This window comes from Xenia sp. Carnegie-2017, unplaced genomic scaffold (assembly GCF_021976095.1).
Source record: "Xenia sp. Carnegie-2017 unplaced genomic scaffold, XeniaSp_v1 HiC_scaffold_20, whole genome shotgun sequence".
In the NCBI taxonomy this organism is placed as follows: domain Eukaryota; kingdom Metazoa; phylum Cnidaria; class Anthozoa; order Malacalcyonacea; family Xeniidae; genus Xenia; species Xenia sp. Carnegie-2017.
The window spans coordinates 6,265,581-6,287,043 of record NW_025813483.1 but is presented as its reverse complement, the minus strand read 5'-3'; the positions used below and the strand labels follow the sequence as shown (position 1 = coordinate 6,287,043).

The following is a 21,463-nucleotide window of genomic DNA, read 5'->3' as shown; positions in this document are numbered from 1 at the left end:
CTATACTGCAACTATACTAGATTTATATGAGCTGGTCGACCGTTGATCGTTGCGTTTCCGTTTTTGGCTTGTCAGTTGCTGTGCAGCCTTTTTGCTTTCTTTTACTGTTTTCAGGCGTTCCTTTAAATCATCACCAAACAGTTCTGCAGAAACAGGTTCTTTGTTACTGCAGATTGCCTTGTAATTTTCATTAAGGTCAACTTTGAACAAGTCCCTGCGGCACATGTTCAGATCATGAAGCAAGAAGCACAATTGATTTGGACAGCCCATCCCTGATAACCTCTGGTGTCGGTGTAGGTGTTGTAGGGTTTGTTCCAAGAGAGGTACTAATCGTTCCCGCAATTCGGGAAATCGGAATGAAGCCCTTTATTAAGGCTTCTTGTAATTTTTGTAGACGTGTATCCATGCTACGCGTGGATTTCCTAGCAATGTCCCAAATTTCTGGGTTCACCTTTGTAACTCTTAACAGGTCAGGGTTTTCGGGGAGTTTTACCCGTTCCTTCCGTTTTCATAATGTTTGTTCGTTTAGTCCAATGGTTGGTCTGTCAGCTCGTTCTCAGTCACTTCGTAAATCTGCTCATCTACCATAGCATCGCTTTGGTGTGCTAGAGCTGGAGCTGTATCTGCAACTTCAGCAGCAGCCCCGTTGGTTGAGTTTTCGTCATAAGTTTCACCTTCAGACATATCAACATCATCGTTCATTTGGCGTGCAGCATCATAAGCCTGCTTAAGCTCTTTTACGACAGGACCAAAAGTATTCATCAAGACAGTAAGTTGATCGACTTTCCTGTTAAGGTCATCCAAAGTAGTTCTCCCGTCGTTTCCTTCTTCTAGTAGATTGTTGTTGTTGGCTTTAGCAGGGTGTTTATACCCGGCCCCGCCAGATTTGGTCATTTTCCCTTGTAGACGAGACCGTTCCTGTTTCGGTTCATCGTCTACATTCACGTCTCTTAATAAGCCCGACAGCGTCGGATTAGGATGGTTATGCAAGAGCGTCAATTCAACTGCTTGCTCAATTGCTTCGCTGACTTGTGCCATTTGTTGTTGAATAGATTATCTAACCACAGAAAAAGAGTTTGCCGCGCAAACTCAGTGGTTATGTAGGTGTTTTGTCCTGTATTGTTTTTTAAAACTTTTTTGTCGTTCTACACAGCCGGATGGTGTTTGGTTGGGTTTGATGCAGTGACCATGATAAATAATCACACTGATGTCTGGAGGTTTTATTACATTTATTCCCACACATAGAAGAAAGGATAGCACACGACAACTAACTGATACACATAATGATACAGCTATTTACATACCTGACGCTAAACTATGATTGGTCAGTTTATTTCCTCAGCTCTTGTTACAAATAATATCGATTACGTTTACAAACATTTTTATAATTAAACATGTAGGAAGTTAACACCCACTTTACAAGATACACACATACACATCACATGAGAGCACAACCTAACAGATGGCAAATTATTTTATGGATTATTCGTATATGACCAAACACGCCATCTGTAATGGCGGTGAGCAAGTTAGAGAATGACCAAGGTGGGCATGCGTAGTATCTCGTGGGATCTCTGCAGGTAGATGTTAATAGAATCGATGATTCTTAAGACAAATTGGTCGTTATCATTTCCAGTTGCATGTGTTTCTTGTTCTGTTTGGTTGGTGTGGGCTTTCACACTCACGCATCATGGAAAGTCAGAAAAAATGTGAACTTTGTTTGGTGTGGGCATTCACACTCATGCATCATGGAAAGTAAGAAAAAATGTGAACTTTGGTTGGTGTGGGCATTCACACTCACGCATCATTGAAAGTCAGAAAAAATGTGAACTTTGTTTGGTGTGGGCATTTACACTCACGCATCATGGAAAGTCAGAAAAAATGTGAACTTTGGGAAAAATTCTGCTAGGCTGTCATTTAACACTACGTCACCAATGACAAACAAGATGTCTTTGTCCACCAAAGTAAGCCTTCCTTTTGATTTCCCAACAACTATGTCTAAAGCAACAAAATAAGTGTTCACTCAATGATAAGCAATGGCTGACATTATATTGGTATATGATCATTATATTGGCCATTATATGACCCATCAACTAAAGTTTGGAGGCGTCTTGTAAAATGGTAAATTCTTGGTGTAATTGCTTATTTGAATGAAAATTTCGTGTCTCTTGATTACACGCTTTATTTGGTTGCCAGTGTTTTTCGCCATTTGTCAGACACCATGAAAGTTTTTGTCGTTACGATAACATTGAAGAGAATGTTATCGTAACGTTCTGTTCTGTGTGTTGTTTTACGAGCACTGATAACATCCACACTGCTACTTTGTAAATATATGTTTAAGAGAGTAACATTTTCACAATTTTATTTCTAGAAGAACAAAACAGAAGACGAATACGAAACCTCAAACAGTATCGAATTATAAATTTGCGGGCAGTGATGTTTATGGATCCTTATGCTTTGTTAATTAAGCCAATGCTTTGGTAATACTCTTGACTTGCCGAATAACTGCATTGACGGATTTGTAACAACACAAACACCTGGTTTCATATTGGGATTTGAGTGTGAGCTTTGGATTGCTGTTATACAATGCGCATTACCAAAAAGGGTATGTAACTGGTTGCTTTCTTTTCAAATGCAATGGTTCAACATATGAGAGTGATTTCTGGATTACTAAGTTCAATCTGTGTTAATGGGAGTGTAAGTAGATGGCAGGTGAGCTAACTCCCTTTACTTAAATCTTTTTCTTCATGCTCCATTTCTTCCTTATAACTTAATTCCATTGACGTCTTTTTGGCTTTTTTTTGATTGCTTATGCAAACGACCTATGGAGTTAAACTCAAATGCCTAACGGTTACTCAAATCTTTGGGTACTGTGCCCCCTCTCCAATAAGCCTATGCCACAACAAATTTTTATTGTAAGAAACAGACACGTGATACTGTTTTGATGGTGTAGATGTAAGACAAATTTTTTGATTTTTTTAGTCATTTTTTTTCCAAAACATTTTAAGTGTTAAGCATGTTGTAAAAAACTTGAAATGCATGCAAAGAAACACAATAAGTAAATTGTACATTTTATGGCATTTACATGAAATTCAGATGTCGATTACATACAGAATATTATAAAACGGCAATGCCAGAATACACCACAATATTTCACAGTGTGTAATTGATTAATTTTTTAAAAGTACGCCTGGACACAGTCTCAATCTGCATTCTACACAACTAGAATGAATTTTTTGTTTTTTTTCTATAAAACATGACTTAGATGACATGTCCTATATTTTACATGATTTTGTCATTGAAAAGGAAAAATACTTGAAAAATTTCTCATGGTTGTCTTTACAATTAATTCTAAAAGGCAATCAGATCTTTTGTAAGAAATAGGAATTTTTTTTAAATGCAAAGGCTAAATTACAGAACACTCTGCTTCATATATATTTCTAATGTACAGCTGACTAAGTAGTCATTGTATTCAAGTAGACTGCCTGCACAAACTTTGTGTGTCAGTCAGAAAAATTGTTAAACACTTCCTAAGTGATAATATAACTCAGTACCTCCATTTTCATTTCAAAATGCAGTGGTGTCACTAAAGGGTGCCTGGGAAGGGGGCACATGCCCCCCTATAATTTGGCTGTGCCATCCAAGTGCCCAACATTTGAATTTTACATAAGAGTCTTTATATGCATCATTCGAAATTGAAAAAGAAGCACATGGCATTAATGTAGCTGTTATGGAATTCGCACAACTTTACTGTAAAGGGAAGCATTCAATTAGATGTGTAGACTAGTTTGCGTTGCATTTACCCTTTCTGGGTTGTTAACCGAGTGGTGAAGACATTAATTCCTTAAAAATGAAGAGCAAAACAATAATTCTAAAGTAATTCAAGTGTCTAGTGGGCAAGGAAGAACAAGGAATATTGTCATGCATGTCACAATATTTACGTATTTTACACCATATCATAAAACTTGTATGAGATCGTGGACAAGTATACTCGTAGACTCAAACTTGTAGACACAAAAATACAAATATAGCAATGACTAAGAGTACGGCTCATGAAAATACTGCAATTCTGGAAGTATTATAATATGAAAACATTTCATTAAAATCAATAATCAATCTACGTAACGTTATAACACGAAGAATGTACAAATCCCCCAGGGTTTAACTGGGAAGTTAAAAAATTCATTTACACGTACAAGTAAAACTGTAACATTACGTAGCTATGTTTGATCTTCAACAATTTTAGTTGTGTATAAACTTTAATTAAAGAACCAATTTACGTTAATATTAATAATTTTATGACTCTTAGATGCATTCAAGAGAAGAAATTAATAACTCCTCCCTGCAGAAAATACTTACAGATGTTGAAAAGAAACTTGTTGATCTTTTTATCCAAGAATGGAACACTCATTACAAAAAATCTCTCGGAGAATGGGAAAATACAAATGTCAGTGGTCAGAAATTGTTCAACATTGAAAGATCAAAAAAAATATTTCGTGATGAAAAAATATTGTCAAAACTTAAAGATGGTGACACAAGTAAGTGGGATTGCACGACAATATGTAAAGCAATATTGTTTACCCACTCAATTGGAAAAAACATTAATGATAAAGTTAGAGCTGCTGTGGACAAACTTCGTGATGTAAGAAACAAATTCATCCATGAAAATAAAGGAAAAGTTTCTGATTCGAAATTTCATACAATGGTTTGTGATATTGAAAAGTCATTTAAAGATCTAGCATTTTCATTCACTGAAATTAATAAAATTAAATGTCAACGAAACACATTCAATTCATTTCAAAAGCTTCCTTGCAAACCAAATCACAATGTGGTTAAACGTACAGAGTTACTTAATCAAATCACAGCAGATCTCAATAACTTGCGCAGTACTAACAATAATGAACTAACATATTACTATATTTCTGGTAATCCTGGCAGTGGTAAATCTCAATTAGCTAGACAAATTTGTGAAGAAATGTATAACTCGTTTGACTGGGAAAAGAATACGACATTTGTGATGACACTCGAAGGAAATGATATCGACTCTCTTTTGAACACTTATGCTGAACTTTATCAACGATTAAGCAATGATAAAACTGTCATTGAAAATATTCGAAAAGAAGCAAAAAGCAGCGAAGACAAAATTAAAGATTTTCAATTATTGCTGACACAACAACTGAAATCTTGGCAAACATGGTGGATTATTGTAGATAACGTGGTTGAACTTCATAAAATTTATCCATTATTACCTCAAGTTGGTGATCATAGCTGGAAAAATGGTCAAATTATAGTAACTGTCCAAAATACAGATGCTATACCATCAGATGGAAATCTAAATAAAAACATTTCAGTTAGTAATGGTATGAATGATGAAGAATGTCGAGAACTTCTATCTGTCTTTTCTGATATTCATAATAAAGATGAAAAATTTTTAAAGAATTTATCAGACAAATTAGATCGTCAACCGCTGTTTCAAATCAAATGCTCCTACGTAGGTAGAGTAAAAGTGTAAATCCGACATTCACGTGGGAGCAATATTTTGATAAGTTGAATGAAGGAGAGCGACAGAACATGGATGCCAATTTTCAAAAAATAAACTCAGCTTACCTAGGAATGAAAACTGTTATGTTAGCAGTACAAAAAAATGCCGAAGAATCCAACTTGTTGGAACATGTTTTTAAACTTTTCTCAATAATATCTTTCGATCCCTTACCACAAGATGTGATAATAAAATTTATTAAAAGCATTGATCCACAAAAATCTGCAGAAGATGTCTGTCTTGAATTAAAGCATTGTTCTTTATTCCTTCAAACGGAAAACAACGACATCCGCATGCACAGCGTTGTACACGAAGCCATAATAGATTATTCATCGCAGACCTTTGGCTGTAAACAAAACGAAAATAATTCTAAAAACTCTGCAGATGATCTTGCCTGTCAAGTTGCTTGGACACTAAATCATTTTGAAGACAGAGTAGATGAAATCAATATAATTCCGCATCTAATTAAATTCATAACAAATTCATCATTTCAACATTTCCTAAATAAGTTGATCGATGTAAAATCATCTAAACAAAAACTTGATAAAAAAAATTGGACTATTGCCAAATATTTTGTAGATGTTTTGAAAAGATTTTGCAACTATAAACTTGCAACTAAAGTACTTTATGAAATAACAGAAATTCAAACTAAAGTGTTAGGTGTTGATCATATTGATGTGTCATATTCGTACAACGAGTTGGGTGTGTTGCTTTGGAAGAATGGAGAATATGAAAATGCTAAATACTTTTATGAACGAGCGATAGAAATGGATACAAAAACATTTGGACCTGACCATGTTAATGTTGCGCCAACGTACAACAATCTGGGTTCGGTTTACAATAATATGGGAGAGTACGAAAAAGCAAAAGATTTTTATGAACGAGCGATAAAATTGAAACGAAAGCATTTGGACCTGACCATGTTAATATTGCGATAACGTACAGCAATCTGGGTTCGGTTTACAATAATATGGGAGAGTACGAGAAAGCAAAAGATTTTTATGAACGAGCGATGAAAATTGAAACGAAAACATTTGGACCTCACCATGTTAATATTGCCATAAGGTACAACAACCTGGGTTTGGTTTACAGTAAAATGGGAGAGTACGAAAAAGCAAAAGATTTTTATGAACGAGCGATAAAAATTCAAACAAAAGCATTTGGACCTGAACATGTTAATATTGCGACAACGTACAACAATCTGGGTTCGGTTTACAGTAAAATGGGAGAGTACAAAAAAGCAAAAGATTTTTATGAACGAGCGATAAAAATTGAAACGAAAACATTTGGACCTGAACATGTTAATATTGCGACAACGTACAACAATCTGGGTTTTGTTTACAGCGATATGGGAGAGTACGAAAAAGCAAAAGATTTTTATGAACGAGCTATAGAAATTCAAACGAAAACATTTGGACCTGACCATGTAAATATTGCGATAATGTACAACAATCTGGGTTTGGTTTACAGTAAAATGGGAGAGTACGAAAAATCAAAAGAGTTTTATGAACGAGCGATAGAAATTCAAACAAAAGCATTTGGACCTGACCATGTTAATATTGCGAAAACGTATAACAATCTGGGCTCGGTTTTCAGTAAAATGGGAGAGTACGAAAAATCAAAAGAGTTTTATGAACGAGCGATAGAAATTAAAAAGAAAACATTTGGACCTGACCATGTTAATATTACGAAAAAGCAATCACTTTAAGCATCAATTGTAATTGACTTTGATAGGAAAACACAAAAAACCAACATAATAAAGTTTATAAAGATAGAACTTGAAAGTAAAGCATTTGACCTCTATATTTATCTTTTATTTGCCAACAGCTAAAAGTCTTCCGTAATTGAGAAACATTTCACGAGATAAAGGAAGAAAAAAAAGGACAAAAGACAGTTGTATTTTCAGTTTAGAGGGATAGAAATTGAAAGAAAAGCATGTGGACCTGAACATGTACTGCAATATTATACAACAATCTTCATTTGGTTATAAACAAACTATAGATATTGAAACTAAAGCATTTGGACTTCTATTTATCTTTTATTTGCGATAAGATAAAATACTCCTGTTTTTCAGATAACGTACAAGGAGATAGAAGAAGAAGAAATGAACTTCTAACTCATATTAAATGAAGAAGATTTTATTTCTCTTTTCATTTTAGGCATGTTTCCTTTATACTAAAGGTGATTAGAAACAGTTGTATTGTAGATTTCTTTTAACAAAGGTTCAAATAAGAACAGTTGTATATTTATAAAAGCTATAAATATATTATTGACAATATACAAACATTTGTATTTTCAAGTTTTCAACTGTCATTTATTTACTGGAACAGTTTTTATGAAGAAACTTGTATGGAACTATCAAAGTATATTTATGAGTTTAGTTTGCAATATCTAGCTATTCAGAAGTTGTGAAGTTCATCAAAATGAATGTTGTTGGGTCATTTTCTTGTATAATGAGAGTAAATACTGATCTTACAGCAACCATGATCATGTAACATCACTTTTTGAAATGCTGAAAACCCACAAGATTTGCTTTGCTATATAAGTATGAATACAGTCTTTTCTATATTTATTTCTATTCATTCATATAATTTACAAAATATACTTTCTATTTATGAGAATTGTAGTTGTTTGAAATGGACATGCAGTTATTGTTATTTGATTCAATCATACTTGATTTGGGGACTAACATCTTAATTGTTGTGACAATGTTCGTTTTTTTTTACTTTGGAGGAAATATTTATTTAATGATTGATTCAATAATACTTTATTATAGTTCAAACTATAAAGACAATGTAAAGTAAAAGTTATAAATAACCTGAAGAAGAAAAAACAGGATATCATTGCCATAGCATTGACAGAAGTGAAAAGGACACATTTAACTGTCCGACTACCAGATTTTAGACTACCAGATTTACTAATATATAAAAAATCCCAGCAGTGGCGCAGGATACTTTTCAATTTGGGGGGGGGCATAAATTTTGTATATGCATGTCTTAATCCGTTTAAAACAATGGATTTCAAAGGAACTTAATGTGGCAGAACATGAGTATATGAATATGTGCCTCCTAGTCTCCTACCCAAAATAAAGAGTCTGCTATGCCATTTATTCCCAGGGCATCTTGAAGAGCTCTGGCATTGTGTGTAACAGTTAGTATTTCATTTTTCAAGGAACTTCTTATTCAACCTAAACATTATTTGAACATTGAAGAACTTCTGTACAAACTATAAAAAGTTTATATTAGGAATATATTTCTAGGGCAACACCCTCCTTTAAAGTATGTATCCATGTTCAGAGTGAATGACATGACCAGACATTTTTGGCTAATGTCTTTACAACTGATAAGAACAGTAAATGAGTCATTTCTACTGGTGTCTTTACTACTGATATGGACAGTAATGAGTCATTTTCATTGCTATGACATTCATGTCTTGCTTTTGCTATAGTTTATACTTTACATTGCTTTGAAACTGATTCTCCCAGCTACATAAATGATTTTACCACAAAATCACAATACAAAATGTTGTGGTTATCTCTGATCTTAAGAAAACCAAATATAAATCAAAAATCAGATTTACTACATTTAAATGTAAGCAAAAAAAGAACATTGTCACAACAATTAAGGTGTGAATCCCCAACCGTAAATAGAAAGAAATGTTGAATCAAGTAACCAAACTATTGATCTTCTCTCCACACACAATTCTTTTAAATACAAATTATATTTTACCATTTATCACAGTGAACAGAAATTTGTATATTTATACAGCAAAGCCAGTGTTTGGGCTTTTTATAAAACTTGCTAAGCACTATAAATTTTTCATGCAGATAATGCACATGTAAAGATTTTTCTTATTAAACAACAAAAAGAACCAAACAAACACTCCATTTAAACCTTTGCCTACAGAAATTGAAAATACAACTGTTGCTGGTCAGCTAAAGGAGAAAGAAAACATACCCAAAAGCCAGGGCTAACAAAGCATCTTGTTCCTTGAAATGGAGCCACAAATCCATTCCTTTCTGTAAAGACTAAACACAATAAAAATGCTTTGCTGACAAGCGTTTTGACATATCTGGCATTGGTGACCACCTGACAATGTAATTTATCTGTGTTTTAGGTAGTGATGTAGCCAAGAAAAATGGAGCTTTTACTCTAATTATGTGTGTATGGCCTATATTTACTGTTGTCATCTCATATGTGGTGTAGTGAGTAACGAAAAAGTAATTGAACAATAAAATATTTATTTTCATATCACTGGTAGACTTGCTATACGCAACGAGTTGTCATGGTGTTATTAGAGGGCTGAATTCTGATATCTTCCTTTGATTCTTATTTTTTTATTTTCCATAAATTATACACGTATTTAATAAAATGTACATTTAGTTGATTTATCCAAAGGGGAACCCCCACGGTCTGGGGATCTAAGTTCTTGATACAGAGTGTTTCAAAAAAAGTTAATTCACTTTTTATTTCCTGACGTGTGTAAATTACTGAATAAATAACTGCAGTTTTAAATATTTAAAAAAAGTTCTAGGTTCTAGCTATGGAATGCTGTAGTTTGTTGCGATTTGGAAGGAAAATGAGTGAAATGCAAGCGCGTTTTTTGTCAAAGTCGCATTCTTTAACCTTCGAGCATTTTTCCATCAACATGAAAGGTGCTTCACTTTGATTTTGCTGGTTTGTTGACTGACTATCACATATTTCATGGTGATGTCTCATTTTTCAACCTTGACAATATTTGAAATTATCTGACATTTACAATTTCCATGATTCAGCAAAAATTGATCCTCAAGGAGCCTTAATTAAACGTAGTTAAATACATGAAAAATTAATAACTACATAAGTATAATATAGAAGCTACAGTGCATTAAAAATCCCAGTCAAGAAACTTATTTTAATTACATTTATACCTCCTAGTGTGGAGATCAATCATTGCCGCTGAATCATGCAAATTTCAAACTATCGGCTGATTTCAAAGATCACCGGTTCTTTTGAGACATTTTGTAAGATATTTTGATTATAAAAAATTTGCAAAGATCATCAAGTGTACGCTCACTACGCTGAAATCGATCGAGGTGTTTAACTACACTGTGAAGCATTTGGAAGAAATTAAAGTATAGAGAATTGTTTTACCCGCTGTTAATGGTTGAGAAGGGACGATCAAGGGTTTTAAACAGGCCACTGCAAAAGCTGCATCCCTTGGAAATAAGTGAAGAATGTTTGAATGAGGTTGAGACCATTGAGTTCTATAATAACTGGAGCGGCTATCTCAAGCGCGGCCTTAGATATCTGATGACGCCAAAAAAAATGGCGGATTTCGTCCGTTGCCGCTGAGATTTACCGAAATTGACCGCTTTTCCGAAAATTTCACAATTTCCCACTCCCTCCTGAGGAAAGAGTGAGGAAAATGTATGTGTGTATTTGGGATTCGGCAAGCAATTTTTTGATGAAAATCACGATAAAAACCTACAATTCGTAACAGCGAGTCAACCTAGCTTTCGAGTTATTGGCTCCTACGAGGATGTATTTATAACTATGACGAAAGAGCTATATGTCGGCTACACATGTATGAATGTAGATGTGCGTCGTTTTCTTACCAGCGTCAAACTTGTTTGATCGATTAAACTCTTTAGTCTATACAAAAAAGTATATCATAGCTCATCTCCACAGTGGCTCACGGGAGAGAATTTAGCTTATTTGTTATCATTGCTATTTTGCTTCTTTTCGTGGAACAGGCAACGGCTTTTTTCGCCACAATTGTTTCTTTAAAAAAGAAAATATTAAATCTCAGGATATTTACGGATTTTCTGTAATTGAGTTTCGTATTAAATTTCAAAAAGACTCAAGTCTGCATAGGTTTGGTAAATGAAAACAAACAATATTGTATAGAAATTACTTTAAGTAACCTTTTTGTGATGTTCTGAAGTGGAACTGCATCAAATACTTGTAAAGTTGTAGCACATTTTGATTTTGTTGTATTGATATGTGAATTGGGCAAAATGCAAATAATCATCAAAACACTTATGCTTCCAATGGTGTTTATAATTCATTTTTAGTTTTAATACTTCTACCCTTCTTTTCACTTTGTTTTGTTTTTCCTATATTTGCAATATAAGTGCACAATTTGAATGATTAACACAGTTTTCACCTCAACAATAAATTTCATAAGCAGTTGGTAGTGCATTTTGTTGTCTGAGTATCCACATTTGGTGTTTTCTTCATACATGAATGATGAAATGCATATGGATATGTCATAGCAAGGCAATAAAACCAAATGAATTAAATACCTATAGTGTACTTTTATGCTAGAAGCTTAAAAGCTTTCTAGAAATTATAAAGTTATTGGATTATATTACCTCTATATCATCAATCTCATGAAAAGAAATAAGAAGAAAAATATTTGTAGAAAAGCTTTGAAAAGTGAAAAACATTTATTTAAAAAAGCAGCAATGATGCATATGATAAATCTCCATTCTGTACTGTAATAGGTAAATAAGCTCAAACTGTTTCTTAAAGAAATATAAGAAATATATAAGAAATATACAGTACAGTAATTTTAAAGGTTTCATCACTGAATATTTAATGCTTCAGTATAGTGCATTAGATATTAGTAACATTTAAACAACACTCAACTAAAATATTTTGATAAAGATATGACATTATTTAAACATTAAGTTATATAAAACCCAATGGCTTATACAGTTTGATGCTTCACATCTGCATCGAGTAATCATCAATCTCAGTACAAATGTTTACATAGACACAAACTTTATGGCCTTGCCATTTTATATGTTGTGAATTGACATTTAATTAAGCATCAAAACACACACAATCTTCTTGCCATCTTTTTTTGGTTCATGAACTTTAACTTCAAAGCATTCAAGGCATCATAAGTGAATCCATTGTCTCCATCCATAGAATTTGACCATGATCAAATTAAAAAACTCTGCATAAGGCAGACAATAAATCAATTATCTTTACAGCATTATCATTTTTTTAAGACTCTGCCTGGTCAATAACACCTTCCAGTCATCTTTACTCGTTGGTCTTCCCTGCATGTTGTCAGCAAATAGAACATAACAAGCTCTGCTCCAAATCATGGGTACTGTTGGGGCTGATCATTTCTTTTTGATACTTTTCACAGAGCAAAATGTGTGCAGGGTCTTTTTGCTTTAGGAAACTATTTTGCAAATAGATAGGTAAATTAGCCGCTCCAGTTATTATAGAACTCAATGGTTGAGACACGTAAAATAAGACTTGTAAAGGTGAATCTAATCAGGTTGGCGAGGAAGCAACGTCACGAGTATTTCGTCGAGCCGCAGCGTTGGACTCTAAGTGGAAAACAGCAGCAATGCTTGAACCATAAGTGTTCAAAGAGGGGTGTGTGTAGGATATTGCATTCTTTTGAGCTTAGCAATAAAATTGTCGTACCTATGTTAGTTTCCCTTTAACAACTCTTTGTTTTAAATACGTTTTGTAAGTTCTTTGTTTGTTTAGTTAGTTCTTATTTTTTGTTGCAACGCGTGAGAACTTGAAACGCAATGAAAGAGTGAGTACTGCTAATGACGAAAAGGAAAGCTCGACTTATGTAATTACCGATAGTATAAATAACATGTAAATAATAAACTCTAATAGATAGCGTAAGAATACTCCAGTGATGTACTTGTAGCTTGTTTAGCTTGTAAAATGAAAGGTTCAAAACGAAGAGTGTTGGTGAACCAGCTGAGGAGCGTGCGTTTTCTGATTGGTCAGTTCTTAGGCGCGTACTTAATTCTACATGGCACACAAGTAAAAATTACTTGTTAATTGCATCTCATTTCTTTTTGTTTTTTATGAGCGAACGCTTTAATTTTTAAGGTTTGCTGCTTGCGTAAAGCCTGGCTCACATATGACTGAGACATGACTGAGGCATACCTGTGACGAGGCCTGCGTTGTTCTTAAGGCAAATGTAAACACTCATCGCTGACACACTAATGGTGTTTGAGGCAGTCGTAGTAGTTACCTGCAGTATGCCGCCGAAATGCCGTAAAAGTTGAGTTGTGTTCAAGTTTCCCGGCATGTCGGCGGCTAATCAGCGGTGTACGGAACTTATTTTGGTTATTTCTGTTAAATGTGAACGCTTCTCCGATAGACCGGCGGCAATACTTCCCATCATGCATTTGGGTACAAAGATGGCGGATGAATTTTCAACACAGGACATGGAACCAAAAAAAGACACAATGCAAAAATTTCAATCACTTTACGATAAAAATAAAAACTCTTGGATACAGTACGAAACTATCGAGCTATTTAGGATAAATCGTGTCCAGAGTACAAAAATCAAAGAGTAAAATACAAATTATTCTCTTTTTTTCAAACCGGCTCTCCCATCTTTGATGTATTTTGAAACGACTGTTAAAGGGGCCGCACAATTTGCAAATAGTAACGCTATTTTCAAATTACGAAGCACTATTTTGTCAAATTCAAACTGCCGCTAAATTTTTGTGGTCTATCGGCAATTTGAATTATGTCATTGTAAAGCATCGCAGCCATGCCTGAGGTCTGTCTCAGCCACAAGATCAGAAAGTATCTCAGGCTTGCCTTAATAATGCCTCAGACATGTCTCAGTCATAGGTGAACCAGGCTTAAGAAGAGAATTCTTTATGTCGTTGTAAGGGTAAGGTTCTTTTCAAACGTCACATTTTACATGAACCAAATGCAATAAAAATAAAATAAAATGAGAAAGAAATCCTCGATATCTTTTGTTTTAAATGCATTCGGCTCATGTAAAATTCGACGTTTCAAACAGGACTAAGATAAATAGTAAACTCAATGACATAAAAAGCACTTAAAAAATGGCGGTATTTTCCGAGAACTCGAATATTCGTTAACCGCCTGAACGTACATTTCGACATTAATGTTTGTCATTATTTAAAATTTTCTAATGAGGAACAGGGATAATTTTGAAAATATATAAGCAAATAACATAATGGTAAGGAAACATTATTTGCTTTTTAATTCATAGGTTAAAACGTTTTCAAAGGCAGTATTGAGAAATGTTTTCGACGAGGATCAGGGCATCTCATTACTAAGATATAGTGTAATTTATATTTCCACTTTTATATATATCATTCCCAAATTTATTATTAATTTAAACGTTTGTTTGTTTAGAGATTTGATAGTAGACACCAATGTTCGATAGACTAGTGAAACGCAGGCAATAGCGAGATGTTTTTGACATTATGCAGATACATAACATAGAAAATGTAAACAACAAAGTTGTAGTGGTTGTGTTGGCAAAACCTTGTTATGGTGTTGAGTTTTGATATCCAACATTTTGAGTTCCCACCCATTTTTGTCAGATTATATCAATCATACTGGTATTTTGTAATTGTCAATCATAAAAAAGCAAATCCTTACGTACTCATCGAGTGCCTATTTTTTAGAAATTATCATTGTATAAAGAATGTTTCAATGATACATCCTGTATAATTATTAAAAGAAAACTTTAAAATGTTATAAGCACATTAAACAAACAATTGTCGAATGCGTCAGCAACCAACCTGATGAAACGGTAAATGAATTGAGGAAATAAAAATTGATTAACATAAAAGTTGTTTAAAAGTCACTATTTGTTATTCGGCTTATTTTGATATTTATGTTGCATGCTTCGTTGTTTGTCCGTCTATGCTTAATTAATGTTTTGCTTGCATTTATGTGTCTGTTGATATCGAAAATAATGAGTTACAATGAAACATTGTTAGTGGTCCAAAAACAAAATAATATTTTATGAATAATAGAAATGACATTGTTTAGTACATCCAAAGAAGTTAAGTCAATTGAGGAAAAAAATATTTCTTGTGATCATTTATGTACATTTATACCTGTATTAGATGGCAATCCTTGACAGAATAGCGAAATGGTGATCCATTATGATCCATTATAAATTACTGGAACTCTAAAACCCTTTAGATTTGTGCTATAAAAAAATTGAATGTTTAAATAACAAAGTTTGACCATGGGCGGCCCAAAAAATCACTAAAATTGTATAAATCAACGATATCTCGCCCCATTCCATTGTAACAGACCGTGCCCCGCAAACTTTGTCTTGATTAATTGTATCTATATTATATATTTACGTAAAAAATATATTAATAAATAATAAAAACAAATACATAAATGAATACATAATATAGATGCAATTAATCAATACAAAGTTTGCGGGGCACGGTCTGTTACAATGGAATGGGGCGAGTTATCGTTTGTTTATACAATTGAACTGATTTTTTGGGCCGCCTTTGGTTTAATCTCACAAAGTTAAATCTATAACAAATGTGCTGCGCCAAGAAAATGCTCTAGTGAAAAATGTGAAATCTCTATTTCATCAAGACTTCAGCGATGATAATATACCATCTACGCTTGGTGGTTATATTGTTTACCTCTGACTGACCATGAATTTCTTCAATTGTTTTTGAAGGTCTTTTAATGTCATTCCATATTCCATATTTGTTTTTAACTTCTCTAGTTTAAACATAACAGGACAATCCAGTTATATACAGCCCAGTTGTTCATTTCTAGCTCCACAACACTGAAAACATATCTACAATATGAAAAAAATTAAATGTCATGAAAAAGCCAAACCATAATTATTAGGTTATTTATTATGCATACCTCTTTAAGATGACTGTATTCTCTTTCCCTGTTCCCCACACTACTTGCCAGAATAAAGACAGACTTTTGAGGGTTGCTACGACAACTTTGACACAAACCGTGCTGTTAATTGTTCAAATATAGGACAGTGCAGAGTTGTAAAAAACCGAGAAATCGAACGCTAAAATTTGTTCAAATAAATTAATTTAGCTTTTACATCAATTCATGAATGTACTTATGACAACTAACTTTTTGTTTCTTTGCAATAACACGATGTTGAGGGATATAGCGGGGTAGTTGTGTATACCATGAAAACACATCAACACCAATCAAGGAAACAACTCGATCCAATAGAGGAAGTATTTGTTTCTGAACATAGTAGATGGTATTGAGGCGTACATTTTATCATTTAACACATCAATAGGACTGAAGAAAATTAAAACAAGAAGATTGTTTAATGAAGACAATCATATTTATACTAAAGTATTTATTAATAACATTCCAACAGCTTTTGTCATGATACATAACGTAAAATAATGAATGACAGCAACATTTCAACTTACTCTTTAACCAATTGAATCAATGGTAGTCCAGGACTGCCGTTAACAATGACGTAAGGTACACGTTCTCCCACGCGAGGTTCCGCGCAACGATCACGTGACAAATGACGTCTAAACAAATATAGAAATAGTGAAACTGTAATCATGACAGCAATATAAAGAGGATTTTTCATTTCAACAATAAAACGAGCCTTGCAATTTCCAAAGCTGGAACACATGCTTTTGGTTTATATCTTTTCATACCACTATATTCCTTAGCATAGATGAAATCCTGAATCGATACTCTATCTTTCATCATTCTAACGAACTGCCGCTGGACAAACTTCTTCACAAGACTCACGTCTCTTTCTTCAAACAAAATCCTTAAAGACTTCTCTAAAATCTGTTAGAAAAATAAAATCACAAACTGCTTTAAACTCAAAACTACTCCCTACCTGCAGAATCTTGTGTGATTAAATGACACAGTAAATATTGTCGATTGTTCCATACCTTTGCGACTGCTGGACATGTATCTCGCCGTATAGTCTCTATTCCTTTCGCATCAAACACTGGATCTTTCTGTTCTAATGTTTCGTACATATAACCAACGTAACGTTTCTTTGTTAGAAGAACACAAGGCATATATACCTAAAAAACATCCCTAGTTATACATAAATGTATCTTAAAGTCCAAATCTCTCAAATAGAAACAATTTTACAGTAGATAAAAACCTTTTCAAACTTTAGTTTCACAGGTTTAGGATTCTCTGCAGTAACAGCATCAACAATTTCTTTTCCAATCTTAAACGCTTCCTCTTTACTGGCACATTTTACTAATACGAAAAGACTATTGGTGTCCTCATATACCACATGAGCACTCCACTCATCCCATGTGTTCACGAGATTGATAGCTCGTTCTAGGGTCTCGCGTGCTTTAGGAACAATGGCGTCAGCAATCTGATGAAAAACAGAAAAGAATATTCAGATGGTTTTAAGAGTAAAATGAATCCAGTATGACAATAAGCACTTGACAGATTTTCAATCAGAGAATGTGACTTAGTCCAGACTCACGATAATCATAATAATCAACATGTATCTACATTATATATATTATATATTTACCAATTATCTGTAGTAAATATATTATATATTTACTACTGATGTATAACCATAAGTGACATTTGCAATCAACTTTAAAGCAAGTTGTCGAGCATCAAGAAGTTGAAGAAGAGTCTAAAATGTAAATTATTTATGATATTGAATGATTAAAGAAGACGAACGAAGAGTGGAAAGGCATCTTTTTGGAACATGATGAAAACTCCATGACGTTTTAGCTATTGGATCTTATAAAACATCAAAGATCGCTTCGAAAACAAAGGTTTCAAAAAACCAACTTACTTTATCATCTTTACAATCTTTCATAGCTTTCTTTACCATAATACGTGTGTATAATATCTCCTCTAACATTCTAAAATAAATTAAACTTATTGAAAATATAAAAGCCAAAGATATCAAGACCCATTTAGGACAGTAAAGACTTAAGAAGGAACGCTATGTACATTGCAAAATATACAACAAAATGCAAATGTTATTTTTTCAACAATCTTTTTAATCAATAAAAATGTGACCTGTAACCAAATGAATGTAAAATATCCCACATTACCTTGGTAAAATTCCTCGTCTTATGTTAGATTTTACAAAAACAGAGCCATTGGCGCTTACATGAATATCGTCTTGCAGTTTCTGAAAGGAAATGTATTGTTTCAAATGTATTGCTTGTCGTGATGGTAATTTATTTAAAATTCTCGCCTCCAGTAATGTTGGAGGAACATTGAACGATGTACAACCAAACTCAAAATAACCAACGACATGTAAGACAGACAAAATGACTTTTTACCCATGAATTTTACAATCCATGCTACACGACAGAAGAAGATGAGCAGACTTCGGAAAGAATCTTATTGCAGAAACAACTTTACTGTGACCAGACCTAAGACAAAGATGAAATAGTACAATAATACATAAGTAAGAATATCTCCATTGCTTTCTTTTATCACGACGGTAGAAGAATGAACTACAGGAAAAAATACATAAATGTTATTACAAAATGCTGTATAAAGTGAATATTTGCATCAGGAAGTATCGTTACGTTTTGTCGAGGTTAGTAGAGTCCTGTGAAGGACTGTTTTTGTTGTTGTTGACTGACGTTTCGACAACCTTAGCAGTAGTCATCTTCAGAGTCAAATGATAAGTAAATGTCAGGTTAGCCGTGTTTCTTAAAACAAGTGCTAAGGAAGTCCAATACAATACTACAAACATACGTACGTAGTACTAGAACAAATCATTACTTTATAATAAATAACACACTGATAAATATGATTTTATAAACATATCAAATGACTATAACATATCTAAAGACTATAGCTCATGCATTATTACACCAAAGACTAAAGTTAATGTATTTTCATTCAAAAGACTATAGCCATGAATTTTCACACCAAAGATTACTGTTTATGCATTTTCACTCCAAAGACTACAGTTCATGCATTATTACGCAATTAACTATAATCCATGCATTTTTACACCAACAATTATAGTCGATGCATTTTTACACCAAAGACTAGTGTTAATGCATTTTCACTCAAAAGACTATAGGCCATGCATTTTAAATCATAGACTAATGTACATGAATTTTACTCCAAAATCTATAGTCCATGCATTTTCACTCCAAAGACTAAAGTCAATGTATTTTAACACAAAAGACTATTGTTTACGAATTTTCACTACAGAGACTATAGTTGATGCATTTTAACACCAAAGACTATTGTTCATGCATTTTACTCATCTTTAGCGCATTAATGTATTACTTATAAGACAAAAAAGAAAATTCCTTTTCTTTTCTATTTACGAACTAATAGTGCGTTTAAAGTACGAACGAAAACGCCTCACAAGCAACAAAATAAAAGTATATTCTTACTATAATTTGACATTTCAGCTTTGCGCGGTTGGCTTTCATAAATGGGGTAGAAACAGCTGACGCCTGAAGTTCCATTTTATGAATCAGCCTTATAAAGGCGGTTGTAAAATATTAGACTCTTCAAAGGAAAGTAGTGAAACAATTCAATTGAATGTATTTTTAAACACATATTTCATAGAACATCTATGTACAGATCTTAAAATTAAGAAAAGTTGTCAAAGAAGAAACAAACTAAGTGACAATAGAGGAGAAAATTTTGCAAACTTTCAACTTAAATTCAAACTAAATAAGGCATGCAGCACACTCCTCCTTCATCAACTTCGCCACATTCCCACATCGAAAGTGTAGGACAGGAATCCGCATAAATATCTCCAATTAGGTTGGAGTTGTCGCAAAGACATCGTGCACGTTTTGGTGTTTCTAAACAGAAAAAATATAATATTAGTATTCAAAGAAGCCAACAATGAATAAAGTAAATGGTTTGAACCCGGAAATATCGTTACATGTTTGTAGATGTAGATCGTCCAGGTTAGCATTGTTGTTGTTGACTGACGTATCGACAACCTTAGCAGTAGTCATCTTCAGAGTCAAAATGACATCAACAATTCATACCACGCACAATATGGCAACTAAATATTCTGGCCTATTCTTTCCGCATTTAAAATTTCATATTTTTAGTCTGCATGATAAATCCTAAAAGCTAGCCCCTAGTCTTCAGTCGTAAACAGATGACCAGACCACGAAATACATGGCGTACAAGCGTAACAAGCGATATGGCATCAAAGTATATAAATTAAACAGTTTTTCAGGTTTTGCTATACGTTGTATTAGCTACTATAGTTACGAAAACCTAATTTACCAATTGTGAAAGGCATCATGGTTTAAGGTGCGTATTTGAATGTATATAATATCGCGACCATAATTTGCTAAACAATTTTATTTTACACTAAGTTGAAGTCATTACCTTCTTCATCAAACGTCTTGATATTAGGAGAAAGTTTTCCGGCATCGACAGCGATGACAAGTAAGATCAAAAACAATGCAACTGCCTTCATTTTTCACAATATTTTCCTTTTAAAATATACATTTTTTTATTATAGTGATGAATGAGAGTTAAAGATGACATGAAGTGAATTTTAGTTTTCAATATTTTCAGTCATACAATGATTAAAGAAGATTTGAATCAAAACTAAAAATTGTCTTTAATGTTCCTTATTTATGCTCTTATTTCTGAAATAGTGTTTATCAAATGTCACATTAAAATATTAAATAATAGCGTATTTTCTCCGTGGTTCACTTGTGCATTCACAATGTAATATGATGATGTCTTGATGAGAATACAGAGCTTGGTGACTTGTTGAAGTCTCATAATGGCGGCGCCAGGTAAAATTTGTACTTCATATTTGCATTTTAGCACTATTGAATATTTAGCTCAGGAAGAAATATTTCCTTTTTGACTTTTTTCTGTTATTTCCTTGTAAGTTAGAGCTATTTGACATCAACTGCTATTTGCTGTTTACTTTTTATTTTAATTTACTGTTGCAAATAGAATATTAGATAGAATATTAGATAGACTACTAGTGCCAACAGATTGATTAAGAAACTAAAACAATCAATTTTTGCAACCAATTAAAAATTCCAAGGATACCCACAAAGCCACAAATCTGTACAGTTGTAAGGAGTAGGATTACGAAAGACTGCCTTGCCTTACACTCTACCTTTTGGTTTATTGTAAAGGGGAACTAAAACATACATAATTATTATTTATATCACTAAAATAT

General features: G+C 33.3%; 1 protein-coding gene and 1 pseudogene across 1 annotated transcript; both read right to left on the bottom strand.

The window, feature by feature from the left end:
• On the bottom strand, window positions 1–1,038 carry LOC124441577 (annotated as a pseudogene).
• Window positions 1,039–16,066: 15,028 nt separating this feature from the next.
• On the bottom strand, window positions 16,067–20,737 carry LOC124441576 (DNA polymerase zeta catalytic subunit-like). The gene is given in 13 exon segments (XM_046992051.1): window positions 16,067–16,117; window positions 16,189–16,290; window positions 16,417–16,571; window positions 16,574–16,593; window positions 16,731–16,838; window positions 16,919–17,109; window positions 17,217–17,354; window positions 17,438–17,662; window positions 17,861–17,938; window positions 18,104–18,173; window positions 18,369–18,448; window positions 19,987–20,102; window positions 20,647–20,737. Coding segments are annotated over 13 exon segments (1,425 nt in total).
• Between the last annotated feature and the right edge of the window lie 726 nt (window positions 20,738–21,463).